The sequence below is a fragment of the Sander vitreus genome, chromosome 6, assembly GCF_031162955.1.
Source record: "Sander vitreus isolate 19-12246 chromosome 6, sanVit1, whole genome shotgun sequence".
Taxonomy (NCBI): Eukaryota; Metazoa; Chordata; class Actinopteri; order Perciformes; family Percidae; genus Sander; species Sander vitreus.
This window is the reverse complement of record NC_135860.1, coordinates 19,030,532-19,045,851: the sequence shown is the minus strand read 5'-3', so window position 1 is coordinate 19,045,851 and position 15,320 is coordinate 19,030,532. Positions and strand designations below refer to the sequence as shown.

General features: G+C 41.0%; 1 protein-coding gene and 1 non-coding gene across 3 annotated transcripts; one reads left to right on the top strand and one right to left on the bottom strand.

The window, feature by feature from the left end:
- The first annotated feature begins 44 nt into the window (after positions 1–44).
- mrs2 (magnesium transporter MRS2) lies at positions 45–14,697 on the top strand. Of its 2 annotated transcripts, none has more exons than XM_078253364.1 (12): positions 45–859; positions 2,009–2,067; positions 2,361–2,397; positions 2,743–2,855; positions 4,610–4,771; positions 4,927–5,057; positions 5,499–5,615; positions 10,753–10,822; positions 11,122–11,204; positions 11,707–11,824; positions 12,216–12,329; positions 12,432–14,697. In XM_078253364.1, the coding sequence occupies exons 1-12, from the start codon at positions 475–477 to the stop codon at positions 12,489–12,491; spliced, it is 1,449 nt and encodes a 482-aa protein (XP_078109490.1). In that variant the 5' UTR covers positions 45–474; the 3' UTR covers positions 12,492–14,697. The 2 variants fall into 2 exon arrangements, with proteins under 2 accessions (XP_078109490.1, XP_078109489.1); XM_078253363.1 differs by having other exon boundaries at positions 45–886.
- Positions 9,745–9,817, bottom strand: trnar-ucg (transfer RNA arginine (anticodon UCG)). The gene has a single exon. It is a non-coding gene; the product is annotated as a tRNA-Arg (tRNA).
- Positions 14,698–15,320: the final 623 nt, after the last annotated feature.

Sequence of the window (15,320 nt, the reverse complement as noted above, 5' to 3'; positions counted from 1 at the left end):
ATCTTTGGCAGTCGGTCCTTGTCACCGCGGTGCATTATGGTCCTGTACAAGAGGACTCTTGCCTGTCCTCTTGTTTGCTAGTTGCTTCCAGCCTGCTAACTTACACAACAGTGTTTTGGGACTAAAACAGAGCTACTGTGTTGGTTGAGGAAAAGTCTGTAGTTAGCGGCAGTTAACTGACCTGTGTTACTTGTGTCTTCGTTTACTGTCACAAATTTTAAATGGATAATTAACTTAGAACACGGGCTATTCCTGATAGTAGCAGTTGAGATAACTAAGTTAGCATTACTAACATGCAGAGCTGCACAGCACTCTTGAAAACACTGTGAAGAAAGTTAGCTAAGACAACATGCAGTATGACTAGCAGTACTGGAGGCTACGTTAACCAATATTTTATCACCACTTTCATCTTTTTACGACACATTGCATTCCCTTCTTTCCTTCCTTTTCTCCCCCACCGTTCTCTGCGGTTGTATGTTTTATGATCTTCTTGCTGCAGTGGAGATGAAACTACACAGTGTGCTGCTGATTGGCTATATGAACTGCACTAGGATGTATCTGCCATTCGGTGGGAACTTTTATCCAAAGCGCCTTTTTAGTTCTGTTAGTTCTTTTTCCTCAAGAATGGGTGGGACTCAAACCCGTATCCTTTGGGGTGCTCGTACAGTACTCTACCCACTGAAGTACACTGTGCCACTTGGAAACAGAGAACTGGGATTGTACCGCAGGTGTTACAGTGGTGTTGGTTCAAATGCACTCTGCAGTCAAACACTGCCGTTGTCCAGATGTCAACCCAGAAGATCTCAGTCTGCTGCTGTGAGAAAGGAGAACCTGCTACAAGGAGGTGCAACATGGTCTGGTAAGATAGTATGCATACTGACAACAGGTGATTTGAGCTGTTTCCTCAGCAGAATTCATATTTGTGACGTGTATGCTGCTATTACATTGTAATACTATACTTTTGGCTTTGTCTTTGGTAGATAACTACACCATTTTATCCTGTTTGCAGTATTTGGTATATTTTTCACATTTAAATACATGTCTATATTATAGCCTGTCTGATACTTTGATTTACAGGCCAAATATTTGTTTTATATATTGGTATTAGCATATGTATGTGTGTGTGTGTGTGTGTGTGTGTGTGTGTGTGTGTGTGGTTGAGTAACAAGAATTAGCTGTAGAGTAGAGCTGGGCAATATATCGATATTATACTGATATCGTGATATGAGACTAGATATCACCTTAGATTTTGGATATCATAATATCGGAATATGGCATAAGTGTTGTCTTTTCCTGGTTTTAAAGGCTGCATTACAGTAAAGTTATGTCATTTTCTGAACCTACCAGACTGTTGTAACTGTTCTATTATTTGCCTTTACCCATTTAGTCATTATATCCACATTACTGATGATTATTTATAAAAAAAATCTCATTGTGTAAATATTTTGTGAAAGCACCAATAGTCAACACTACAATATCGTTGCGGTATCGATATCGAGGTATTTGGTCAAAGATATTGTGATATTTGATTTTATCCATATTGCCCAGCCCTACTGTAGAGAGATGCCAATATGTTAGTGGTAATCTAGAAACTGCTTATTCATTACATAGTTGTCCAACAGACAACACGGACAAGTTTATTCTACAGTGTCCCCTTTTAGGGCAAGGCAGCTTTATTTGTATAGCACATTTCAGCAACAAGGCAATCAAAGTGCTTTACATAAAAACATTAAATAGCAGTCTAAACAGTTATAACAGTTAATAATTAAAAAAACAAAAAACCCAGCTAAAATAGAATAAGACAGATATGAAATACAAGAATAAAAGTTACAGTGCAGTGTAAGAAATGAACAATTAAGAAAGGCAGCATCAAACAGGAAAGTAGTAAAGTAAGTACACATCTTGTCACAACGTTGTTTTTTTAACGTTATGTATTAATGTAAAAAAGAAAGAAATATCAGTGACATATTTCTATCTGATTTTTGTAAACTGTTTTTTCTTTGAACAGTGTCATTTATCCGGCACAGAGTGACAGACGTTTCCAGTGTGCCTCCAGCTTTTGTAGTGGTAAGAGAGGCAGGGCAGTCAGCCCAAAACATTCCCGATGTTACTGAACAGTAGTTACTAATATTAGGTCAAATGCACTTAAAGACAAGATTCTTTTGGAGAAACTGATGCAGCCTTTTGGATTTTACAGCTTTTGTCCGCTGGATTTAACCCGGATTTCCCACATTAATCAAACATTTACCAATCTGCTGTCATACCTTTTTAGTTATTGAAATACATTAAAACTGGTTTTAGTTTGAATATCTGTGATTGCTAAAGGTAGTTGATCAGTCACTTGTTTATTTATTTCACAGATGAGTTTCGACCAAGAGGGAAATGTGACATCATTTGGTAAGTGATGGATGGATGGATGGATGGATGGATGGATGGATGGATGGATGGATGGATGGGGATGGATGGATGGATGGGGATGGATGGATGGATGACACAAATACATGATCGTCATACAGTACCCTGTTGCTCACCATTGCTGTGTTACCTGTAGCTTGACCTGTGGTGTGAGCATCCCATATAGTGGGTTGTGTTAGCCCCTTCGCTCTGTTACGTTTGTTGTAACGAGAGAATGCTGAAAACAGTAGATATGTTATTACCTGTTATGAAGTCAAATATATATGAAACTCGTGTCTATATTCTATCCCACTCCTTCTGCCCCTCTTATTCCTTTTTCTCTTACAGAGAAGAAGAAAACGGAGCTTTGTCAGGAGCTAAGTCTTCAGGCCAGAGACCTTCGCTTCCAGCACAGCACCAGCATCATAGCTCGAAACAACTGCATTATCATACGGATGGAGGTATGCTTTCTTTCTCTCTTTTTTATCACCATAAGTCTAAGCCAAACCATTGATATTAATAACAGTTTGTCTTTCATGGCCACCATTATGCTAATACTTCTACAGAAAGCTTAAATCAACTTCTCCTGCTGATGCAGACGCCATTACAACTCCATTTAAAACCAGAGGTATTCAGCCTGTTTGTAAATGAGACATGATGCGCCAAGAGGATGACACGGAAAAACGGAAAAAAATTGTTTTATCTACCTATTTTCTTACAAACAAAATGTAGAACAATTTGTAGGACAAGAAAACACATTAAAACGTGATATCTAGTAAACTAAAACTCAATGCATGAAGCTGATTTGGACCAGTACTAACATTAAAGACAGGGAAAAATTGGACTTGATTGCTGGTTGATCCCATTGACAGTACACCAGGACTTTCCTTAGCCCGCACCACAGTTAACTGTCCTCTAGAGGGCATGCAGGAGAAGGTTTAGTAAAAGAAGCAAGAGTCATTACTGCTCATCATTTTACAGGTTGCAATATGTGCTCCTAGTTGTGGCATGTTGTACATATATGTTTAATGGGGCACACTTAAAATAAATATTAATTACATGGGTAAAATAAGACAAATCCTTTTACTTAATTCGATTTTTACTCGGTGAAGATGCAGGCGTGGAGTCAGACCTGTTTGTTTATCATTTAAATGTTTAAAGCAATTTTGCATGTTTTTGTTAATTAAGGAGTTTAGTATACTATATGCTAGAGGTGTGAATCTTCAATGATCTCCCGATTCGATTACGGTTTTCATGTCTTCGATTCGATATCTCGATGCATCACGATGCGTCAAATACATTTTTCTGTTAAAGCCATATAGGATATTTAATTCATAGCTTTTCAAGCTTCAAAAACAAAACATTCTGCGGTGCTCTAATACTAAATAAATTGGATACATAAAACTACAGCACTGAGCACAACACAAAACATAACAGAATATGTAAACAGAAAGGTTGTTAGGCCTACATGAAATTGTAAACAGAAATAATCGATTATGGCCCGGCCGATTATCGATGCAGCATCGTCCATGTCCACGATTCGATGCATCAATTATTTGATTAATTTCAACACCTCTACTATATACCTACATATCTCTTTCCTGACAAATGTAGAAGCCATAGAAATGATATTGGTCGGGGGAAAAAACCCAACTACAAGGATTGTTAGAAAGACAAACAAACAAACCTTAAGTACTGAAAACTTTCTGTGCTGTAGCTGCTTCAGGGGGCTGTTTACCTCTGCACACACACACACTGGCAAGCTTCAGGCATATATTGACTTGGTGTGTATGCTGCCTGTGTCCCATGATGCAGAATCCGGCCACTCATCTTGATTGGTTCGGCTGTTTTGAGTATCTAACTGTAGCATGAGAAAACAAACACAGAAATGTACGTCTGGCGGATCAAAGTTTTTCAGGTCTCTCACTGCAAATATTTACAGATCAGTAGTCCACCATTGGGACTGAAGTCATCCAAATGTAGTTCTGCATACATGGCTGTATATGAACGCGCTCGCGTTACCCCGAAATGCAATGCAGATTTAAACAATTTATGAAAGGCCATGCATCAGTTGCTACAAAACATTTAAGTCATTTCAATCTTGAAGTCTTGAAATGAAAAAAAAATTTTGCATCCGATATCGAGGATCAGAGTACATGTTTCAGTGTTTTCTAAAGAGGCTAACCTCTCCTCTCATCCCTCTGTTTCTCCACAGACTTTGAAAGCCATCGTGACGCCGCAGTCCCTGTTGGTGTTGGATTTTCGTGGGTTTGGATTGGAACGTTGGTTGGTACTGGAACTGGCGCCTCAGATAGCATCACAGTCACACGCTCTGCCCTTCGAGTTCAGAGCACTGGAGGCCATCCTGCAGCACAAGGTAAGACTGATTAGATAAACAGTGTATTTAAGCATGTTCTAACCTAGATTGAACCTGCATGTAAATTGAGGACATACATGAGGCTCTGTTCCGAGATAAGGTGAAGCGAGCTTGCGCATACTGTATTATGCATCTTCATGTATTTATGTCAATAGGTAAACACTCTACAAGCTCGGCTGAATGATGTTGAACCAGTAATGTTGGACACATTGGAATCCCTGGTGGATCCTAAAATCCTTTCCGTTGATAGAAGTAAACTACATATACTGCTGCAGAACAGCAAGAGGTAAAGCACACAACCACATACATTGTCATAGTTTGTAAATGCTCTTATAAATGAGGGTGATGGCATCAAGATAGCAATGCATTTCTAAATTATGGATATGAGGAAATGGGTCAGCATCTCTGGGGCTGAACTGGTTTTCATCAGTCAATCAAAATAGTCCCTCACCTTTGATTACTTGAATTATGCTTCATTAATCACAGTTGGCATGCCACAGGTCTTACACTATTATTGTTTGCTTCATGTATGTTATCTTCTTTCAATTCTCTCAATTTTTTTGGGCACAGCTGTCACTACTTTTATCTTCTCTCAAAATCATCCTTGGATCTAAGAGCTATGGAGTCAGTTCGGCAGTGTTAGACCTAAACATTTACAGTAAACATTCACATACTTTGTTTTGCCTGTCTCGCTCAGTATCCCTCCTGTCTCTTGTACCTCTAACAGCTTATCAGAGTTGGAGACGGACATTAAAGTCTTTAAAGATACCTTGCTGAAGATTTTGGATGAGGACGAGATCATTGAAGAACTCTGTCTGACCAAGTGGACAGACCCAAGAGTGTTGTAAGTTACACATGCACTCACATGAATGCTAAAAGCAGATCTCTTCAAAGATCCTTTGGAGTCCCAGTAATTGGCTCTTTATTAATGTCAGAACATATTACAAGTCTTAACTCGCTTAAAGGCCAGAGGGAGGGTATGGAAATCTCAGTCTCCATCTGGTCAAAGATGATTGGGGGTATATACTCATCTTCGATATGCATGAAGCATGCTGTTATCCATCCATCCATCCATCTTCATCCGCTTATCCGGGGTCGGGTCGCGGGGGTAGCAGCTCCAGCAGGGGACCCCAAACTTCCCTTTCCCGGGCCACATTAACCAGCTCCGACTGGGGGATCCCGAGACGTTCCCAGGCCAGGTTAGAGATATAATCTCTCCACCTAGTCCTGGGTCTCCCCCGAGGCCTCCTCCCAGCTGGACGTGCCTGGAACACCTCCCTAGGGAGGCGCCCAGGGGGCATCCTTACCAGATGCCCGAACCACCTCAACTGGCTCCTTTCGACGCAAAGGAGCAGCGGCTCTATTCCGAGCTCCTCACGGATAACTGAGCTTCTCACCCTATCTCTAAGGGAGACGCCAGCTACCCTCCTGAGGAAACCCATTTCGGCCGCTTGTACCCTGGATCTTGTTCTTTTGGTCATGACCCAGCCTTCATGACCATAGGTGAGGGTAGGAACAAAAACTGACCGGTAGATTGAGAGCTTTGCCTTCTGGCTCAGCTCTCTTTTCGTCACAACGGTGTGATAAATTGAATGTAATACCGCACCTGCTGTGCCGATTCTCCGACCAATCTCCCGCTCCATTGTCCCCTCACTCGCGAACAACTTTTAAACTACCTGGAGAAGGCACTCCATCGGTTTCCTGCTGAGAACCATGGCCTCCGATTTAGAGGTGCTGATCCTCATCCCAGCCGCTTCACACTCGGCTGCGAACCGATCCAGTGAGTGCTGAAGGTCACAGGCCGATGATGCCATCAGGACCACATCATCTGCAAAAAGCAGCGATGAGATCCCCAGCCCGCCGAACTGCAACCCCTCTCCACCCCGACCACGCCTCGATATCCTGCCCATAAATACTACAAACAGGATTGGTGACAAAGCGCAGCCCTGGCGGAGGCCAACTCTCACCTGAAACGAGTCCGACTTACTGCCGAGAACCCGGACACAGCTCTCGCTTTGGTCGTACAGAGATTGGATGGCCCTGAGAAGGGACCCCCTCACCCCGTACTCCCGCAGCACCTCCCACAGTATCTCCCGGGGCACCCGGTCATACGCCTTCTCCAGATCCACAAAACACATGTAGACTGGTTGGGCATACTCCCAGGCTCCCTCCAGGATCCTTGCGAGTAAAGATCTGGTCCGTTGTTCCACGACCAGGACGGAATCCGCATTGTTCCTCTTCAACCTGAGATTCGACTATCGACCGAACCCTGCTTTCCAGCACCTTGGAGTAGACTTTACCGGGGAGGCTGAGAAGTGTGATACCCCTGTAATTGGCACACACCCTCTGGTCCCTCTTTTTAAAAAGGGGAACCACCACCCCGGTCTGCCACTCCTTAGGCACCGTCCCAGACTTCCACGCAATGTTGAAGAGGCGTGTCAACCAAGACAACCCCTCCACACCCAGAGCTTTAAGCATTTCTGGATGGATCTCATCAATTCCTGGGGCTTTGCCACTGTGGAGTTGTTTAACTACCTCAGCAACCTCCACCAGTGAAATTGATGCCAATCCCCCCTCATCCTCCAGCTCTGCCTCTACCATAGAGGGCGTATTAGTCGGATTTAGGAGTTCCTCAAAGTGCTCCTTCCACCGCCCTATTACCTCCTCAGTTGAGGTCAACAGCGTCCCATCCTTACTGTACACAGCTTGGATGGTTCTCGCTTCCCCTCCTGAGGTGGCGAACGGTTTTCCAGAAGCACCTTGGTGCCGACCGAAAGTCCTTCTCCATGTCTTCTCGAACTTCTCCCACACACGCTGCTTTGCCTCTTTCACGGCAGAGGCTGCAGCCCTTCGAGCCCTTCGGTACCTTGCAACTGCCTCCGGAGTCGCCTGGGATAACATATCCCGGAAAGACTCCTTTCTTCAGTCGGACGGCTTCCCTGACCACCGGTGTCCACCACGGTGTTCGTGGGTTACCGCCCCTTGAGGCACCTAAGACCCTAAGACCACAGCTCCTCACCGCAGCTTCAGCAATGGAAACTTTGAACATTGTCCACTCGGGTTCAATGCCCCGAGCCTCCACAGGGATGCACGAAAAGCTCCGCCGGAGGTGTGAGTTGAAAGTCTGTCGGACAGGGGCCTCCTCCAGACGTTCCCAATTTACCCGCACTACCCGTTTGGGCTTACCAGGTCTGTCCAGAGTCTTCCCCCACCCCCTGACCCAACTCACCACCAGATGGTGATCGGTTGACAGCTCCGCCCCTCTCTTCACCCGAGTGTCCAAAACATACGGCCTCAGATCAGATGAAACGATTATAAAATCGATCATTGACCTTTGGCCTAGGGTGCTCTGGTACCAAGTACACTTATGAGCATCCCTATGTTCGAACATGGTGTTCGTTATAGACAATCCATGACCAGCACAGAAGTCCAACAACAAACAACCACTCTGGTTTAGATCAGGGAGGCCGTTCCTCCCAATCACGCCTCTCCATGTGTCTCCATCATTGCCCACGTGCGCGTTGAAGTCCCCCAGCAGAACTATGGAGTCCCCAACTGGAGTCCCATGCAGGACTCCACTCAAGGTCTCCAAGAAGGCCGAATACTCCGAACTCTTGTTTGGTGCATATGCACAAACAACAGTCAGAGTTTTCCCCCCCACAACCCGCAGGCGTAGGGAGGCGACCCTCTCGTCCACCGGGTTAAACTCCAACTTAGCGGCGCTCAGCCGGGGGCTTGTGAGTATCCCCACACCCGCCCGGCGCCTCACACCCTGGGCAACTCCGGAGAAGAAAAGAGTCCAACCCCTATCCAGGAGTATGGTTCCAGAACCAAGACTGTACGTAGAGGTAAGCCCCACCAGATCTAACCGGTAGCGCTCCACCTCCCGCACAAGTTCCGGCTCCTTCCCCCACAGAGAGGTGACATTCCACGTCCCCAGAGCCAGCCTCTGCTGCCCGGGTCTGGTCCGTCGAGCCTTGGTCAGGGGCCGCAGGTGGCCGCATGCTGTTATGCAGTTTAAAATTTTCCCCCGACTGCACGGGACTAAAGTTACTAACCCAATTCACACCCAATATAGATCCTATGTGTGACCGCTGCAGGCAGAACCAAGCCACTTTAATACACGTTTTGAGATTGTCCTAAGTTATCTAATTTTTGGCAATACATATTTGAAATGCTTTCCCAAACTACTGATACATCCTTAGAACCATTAGCTTCCCATGCTTTATTTGGTGTGGTAACACAAAATCTTACATTAGTAAATTAAATCTTCTGTGTTTAGCCACACCGGTGACCAAATGACAAATGTTGATTAGATGGAAAGATTGTAACCCTCCCAACATTTGCACAATGGATAAGGGATATGTAATATTTCATTTATTGGAGAAGATTAGGTGTACTATTAGGGAGTCAGCTGACAAGTTTACATTGATGTGGCAACTTTTCCTGAGCGGTATTGATGCGTTGATAATCTTATGGTATTATCGGTATTGAGGCTCTGATAATCTTATGGTTGAGTATAGTCTTAGGTATGTAGGTATGTAACTAGGAGCGGAATTGCAGCATTGGATTGATCCTTCATATGTCCTAACATGACCCCTAGTAATTTATCATTTTCAATTTTCAAACAAATGTATTTATTTATTTTGTCTTTTAAATGTGATTATTTTACACTATTTGTATGTTTATGTTTGTTTATTTATTTACTTATTTTCCTTGCATAGTTTAATTTTACCAATTACCCTCTGAATCTGAATGTTATCGTGGGGGTGGGGCCGGGGGTATTTATCAATCCAAACATGTTTATGCAGTGAGTTGTATAAAGAAAAAAATCAGACTCAACTTTGTTCAAGCAACTATGAAACGTAATTATAAATATGATAAAAGAATGTTAAGTATGTCTCCAGGACCCCAACCAGAACATTATGGTTAAAGTAAGGAGAAACTAAATAGACAATAGAAAACAAAATAATCGACCACGAAGGGACTCGAACCCTCAATCTTCTGATTCGAAGTCAGACGCCTTATCCATTAGGCCACGCGGTCTGGTGCCAAATACATGGCCACGTGCAAACTACATAGCCGTGATATACACACACACACACACACACACACACACACACACACACACACACACACACACACACACACACACACACACACACACACACACACACACACACACACGCACGCACGCACACACACACACACACACACACGGAAACACTTGTGGACAGATCGCTTTGTGGGAAATACGAGTGATATAACACTACGGGTTTGGATCACGGATTTATAATTTTCTTTTTGGTACGAACTAATTTCACGACCTTCATGAGTCTTTCTTGACAGGAGGAAAGATATTTTGACTTAAAAGTTAACTTATATAATGCCTAAATCTGAATGAATTTGTATGGTTTACCAAAATCAACTAAAATAAAAACATAAACAACTATTTTAATAATTTAGATAATTTTTTATTTATTTTTTAATAATCATTGTATCATCGTCACCATGGATTTTTATTGAGAAGTTCGACAACTCTTTTTTTTGTCAAGGGAACTTATTTAGCTGTCTCCACTTACTTACCCACCTACTGAATATTCTGTCTGTCGTCCATCTTCATGACTGTAAATCCCCTTACACCGCTTGCCATGTAGCTACGTTTTTTTGGACCGTTTTGCTTTAGCAAGACGTTTTTTAGTATCTAAATTCACGTCAAACTATCCCCGTTTTATTTCTGTAATGTGTAACGTTACGTCGTTCACCGCTGGATTCATATTTTCTAATTGGGTATTCAAACGAGCTATTTACGACACGTTTGTGCTTTGACTTGATTTATCGTTTTTATGATTAATTTACATTAAAACATGACTTATTTAAATTATTATTTTTTGAAACAGTAATCTTATTTATTTGTATGTATGTAGGTATGTTTATTTGTATGAACATTCATCTGTCTGTCTGTCTGTCTGTCTTTCTAGTGAGGAGAGCAGTTTAGGTATTGACCATGCTGAGGAGATGGAACTTTTATTGGAGAATTACTTGATGCAGGTAATGCTATGTATAAACAGTTAGACAAAAATGTTTCACTTTTCCTAAATGATATGAAATAATTAAAAATATTAAAAGATAATGAATGCTCAACAATTAATTAATGTAACTTAATATTATGTCAAATGTTATATATTATAACAAATTATATTTTGAATAAACTAAACTAAAGTGCTAACATTTATTCTTACTTGCACCTTTATTGCGGTGTTGAACCTGTCCACTCACAGTGTTTAATGTCATCCAAATGTAAACACAGTGGTTGTGTTCATACATTGACTTTGAGCTGCTCCATACAGGCTGAGGAGCTGGGGAACAAGACCAGAGAGCTGAAAGGGCTGATAGACGACTCCGAGAGTGTCATCTTTATCAATCTGGACAGGTACCCACACACACACACACTGTACACAGTATGTGTACAGTATATATAAAGCCTGAGGCGTAATTAACACTGGGGACAGGGCCCTCTTTTCACAATCCCGTTTGTGTTTAGCATTATGACTAACTTCATTATTTCCCAAATTTTGTATTGGACCATGGTTGAACATTCAGTCGTATTTAATTACATTACATGTCATTTAGCTGACGCTTTTATCCAAAGCGACTTACAATTGCTATATATCAGGTCGCACGCCTCTGGAGCAACTAACCCAATTCAATTGTATGTAGACTATTATTTTGGACTGTTCAAAATGAATATTCATGACATTTGTGATGTTTTGTATGTTTTCTTAATGTTTACAGGATTTATTTTGAACATGCTTTAATACAATTGGAACTTACATTGTGTGTAGTTGTTGTAAAAAATCACTTTCTGCTTCTAAAAAGACATATACGTAGACAAGTCCCCTTGAAACATGAAACGTGCTGTCTGTTTTGTCCAGCCATCGTAACGTGATGATGCGCCTGAACCTGCAACTGGCGATGGGTTCCTTCTCCCTTTCCTTATTTGGTCTGATAGGGGTGGCCTTTGGAATGAATTTGACATCGTCCTTTGAAGAGGTGAGAAACCTTCTTATGAAAGAAAGAATGATATCACATATGGAGTTTAACAGTGGTGTTCTCAAATATGAGCATTTTCTTGCTTGTCTTAACTTTATATTCTTGTAAGTCTAATTGGTTTAATTACATTTTTTTTGTTGATAAATCAATAATGAAAGTGAATTTAAAAAGTTGTTTGTTTTATTTTATATAAGTTTAGTCATTACAGTACATTTTGTTTGTGGACATGTCCATGCAGACCTGATTGTGTGTGTGCGATTGTCATTTTTTTTGGTGTTTCTGCAATGTCATTTGAGTGTATTCATTCATTTTGGTCCATGTGTCTGTATGTGCATACTGCACCTTTTGTATGTTTATACCCACATATAAAACTGCTTGTGTTTATTACCAGGACCCTCGTATTTTCTGGCTGGTAACAGGCTTCATGTTCTTGGGCAGCGGGCTGATATGGAGAAGACTGCTGTCATTTCTTGGACGACATCTAGAGCCTTCAGTACCCCCTCTAGTAATACACACACACACACACACACACACACATATATAATACCAGATAAAAGAGTGTTTAAAGATTAAGTCTTACGTGTCATTCCTCCTGTTTGTGATACAGATCCCTCAAGTTTGGAAGAGAAATATGAAAGCATCAGACATCAAGGCAGGAGTCAGATGATGTTCTACCACCGCTCTGTAAAATGCCACAGACCTCCTACAGACTGTGCAGCTTTAGAGGTGATTGCTTTACCAACCTGGACCTCCTGAATTCTCTACAAGGGCTGGACATATTCATTTAGTAACACACCTCATTGTTTTACACTCCCATGCATACAGCTGAGGTTAAGACTGCATCCAAATGCCCGTAGACGTCAGTGTGTTATGTGTGCTTCTGTGTCCCCATCATTAAATTTCTCGTACTATGTCGGGGTTATTTCAGATACTTGATTAGATGTCACCTAATCATATCATATCTGCATGTACAGTATGTGGATAAAACACGTGGGGGTATTGCTCTGTCAGTGGTTTTAGAGCAGTGCGTGGTTGCTTGGGCGAGGTGCAGCAATTGGAAATGAAACAGATAAAAAGCTAACTAATATGATAACCTCCTTACATGTACTTGTATGTTCCCTCATTTAATAGGTGAAAATGTGTGTTAAAATGATTTGAATCTTATTTTTTAAATGGATGTGAACAAAATGAATGTGTAAAGTCTATTTTAAGGTTCACAGTGTTATTTACTGTATGCTCAGTAAGTAAGAATTTGCCTTTATTAAGCTGAGTGGTTACAGCATGCAACAGTGTAACATCAGTTAGACCAGTGTATCTCAAACCTTTTTCAGTAATGTACCCCTTTTGAATTGTTCTTTAAGACAAGTACCCCCTGACCAGCGCTAATCATTTTGGTAGAAAAAAAGTCTATGTAAAGAGCAACAGTACAGCACTGTCAGCGATAGATTTACTAAACAGCCTTGTAACTGAAAAACATTTAAATGTTAATGAGAAAAGGAAACTGTAAAAAAGACAAACCTTGGAAAAAGATGGTAGAAAGAAGGAAGGAAGTAAGGCAAAAATAGGTCAAAAATAGTATCAAAAACTTCAAAAACAGTGACATAACTTCGAAAAAAGCAAGAAACTTGTAAAAAGTAGGACAGTAGAAGGAAGGAAGGATAGATTAGGTCCAAAGAAGGCGACACAAATGTCTACATAAAGAGGAACAATGTTCTGGACAACAGCCTTGTAACTATTAAAGATTTTGTTAAACATCTCACGTACCCCCTGCAGTCCTCCAAAGTACCCCTAGGGGTACACGTACCCCCATTTGAGAAACACTGAGTTAGACAATAAAGACTTCCAGAAACATTTATGACATCATCATACATGATATCAGATCCTAATCAGATATCTGATGTGATTGGCAACATAGTCTGGCTTACCAGATGTACATTGCTGGGATAAAGCCTGATATCACAAGCTGGGGGTCCCTTTCCTTCCGCAATCTCTGCTATCTATTTTGCAAGGGCACTGTCGCTGCATCTAGGGTTTAGCGGCACAAGTCAGAGCTTTTTTTATCCCTATCCCCGAATACTGTAGATCAGCGGTGTAGCCAGACCATACTCCAGCACTGTCACAGCACAATGCCAGACTATTATAAACATAATTGGTTAAAAGCAGTCACACATGGGACACATTTTCAGGCATTTCATCAAATATTCTTCAGTCTTTAAAAAAAAATAAAAAAAAATTGCCATTTTATTTTTGTATTGTGTCTGACTTTGTAACTGTAAGTAAGTCTCAAAATGTTTGCCCAGAAATTAAAGGGTCATGAGGAACTTTCAAAAGTAGAGCTGTTATCGACTTTGTCCCCTTCCTATTTGCATCAAAGCTCAATGAAAACATGTAAAAACCGACCAAAGAAAAGCTTTGTCATTCTGGGGTATTTAAACCCAAAGCAAACTATTGCAAGTATTGTCAACATAGAAATAAAATGAATAATACATTTTCTTTTTTCTTTATTATAAATCATGTTACTGCCACATTATACACATGACAGCTCACGCCTTACAGCAGTGGTTTCCAACCTGGGTTTCAGGATACCCTCAAAAGGTTGCCAAATGAATCAGAGGGGTCTTAATTTATTAGATAATTTCATGATTATACCTCTTTAGTTAAACTGGTCAAAGCTGATAGACTTATGCAACAGGTGACGAGGAATCACTAGAAGATCTGGATTTATTTTCAGGGGTCACAAGCCCAAAATGTTAGAAAGCACTGCCTTATAGTACTGTGTACTTTTTTTTACAAACCCGGCCATGTCCTTTACCTTTTGACTGTTGTAGCCCTGTATTATATTTTATGCCTATAATAATAAAATATTCAGCATACTTGGAATTTGTCACGTTCTTTAAACACATTGAGTCACAGTGGATCTAATTTTGCTTTTCTGGCACTGAACAACTACAAAAGACTTCAATGTCAAAATGTAGTTACTACATATTGAAAAGTACAAATGTGAAATGTCTAGCATAAGTATTCACATGTTTCAAGGCACCTTGGGCAACAGTTACAGTTTTGACATCAAAGTCTTTAATTGTCAAAAAAAATCCCAATTACATCCACTGAAAAGGTATTGTAAAACCAAATCATTATAGTAGTTGATTTGAGCCAAAACAATGATGGGTTCCAAATTCCAGATCATCAATGTTTTGAAAATGTAAAATGTTAGAAAGTTTTAGTATGTTTCTTTCAGGATATGGACTTCTGGGAGAAGAGTCTCATTAAAGCAATGATGTTAGTAGATGATGGCAAAGAAAGCAAAGCAAAGTGACATTTTCTCTCATAGCTGGGAATACTTTTTCGGCCAAAATATAAAGGAAACTTTATTCACGGTAAATTCTTCTGGTACAAAGAAAACAAAAACTTTCAAAGAGTTTTTTTTTTTTTTATATTTCAGTTTAATGTCAGGTGTGACTGTGATGAATGTGAATGTGTTGTACTTTGCTGTCAT

Coding starts and splice junctions, on each gene's coding strand:
- mrs2 (XM_078253363.1), top strand. CDS start 475: ATGTTTTATGATCTTCTTGCTGCAGTGGAGATGAAACTACACAGTGTG. Junction 2,068..2,360: donor TGCCTCCAGCTTTTGTAGTG/GTAAGAGAGGCA, acceptor TTTATTTCACAG/ATGAGTTTCGACCAAGAGGG. Junction 12,330..12,431: donor AGCCTTCAGTACCCCCTCTA/GTAATACACACA, acceptor TTTGTGATACAG/ATCCCTCAAGTTTGGAAGAG.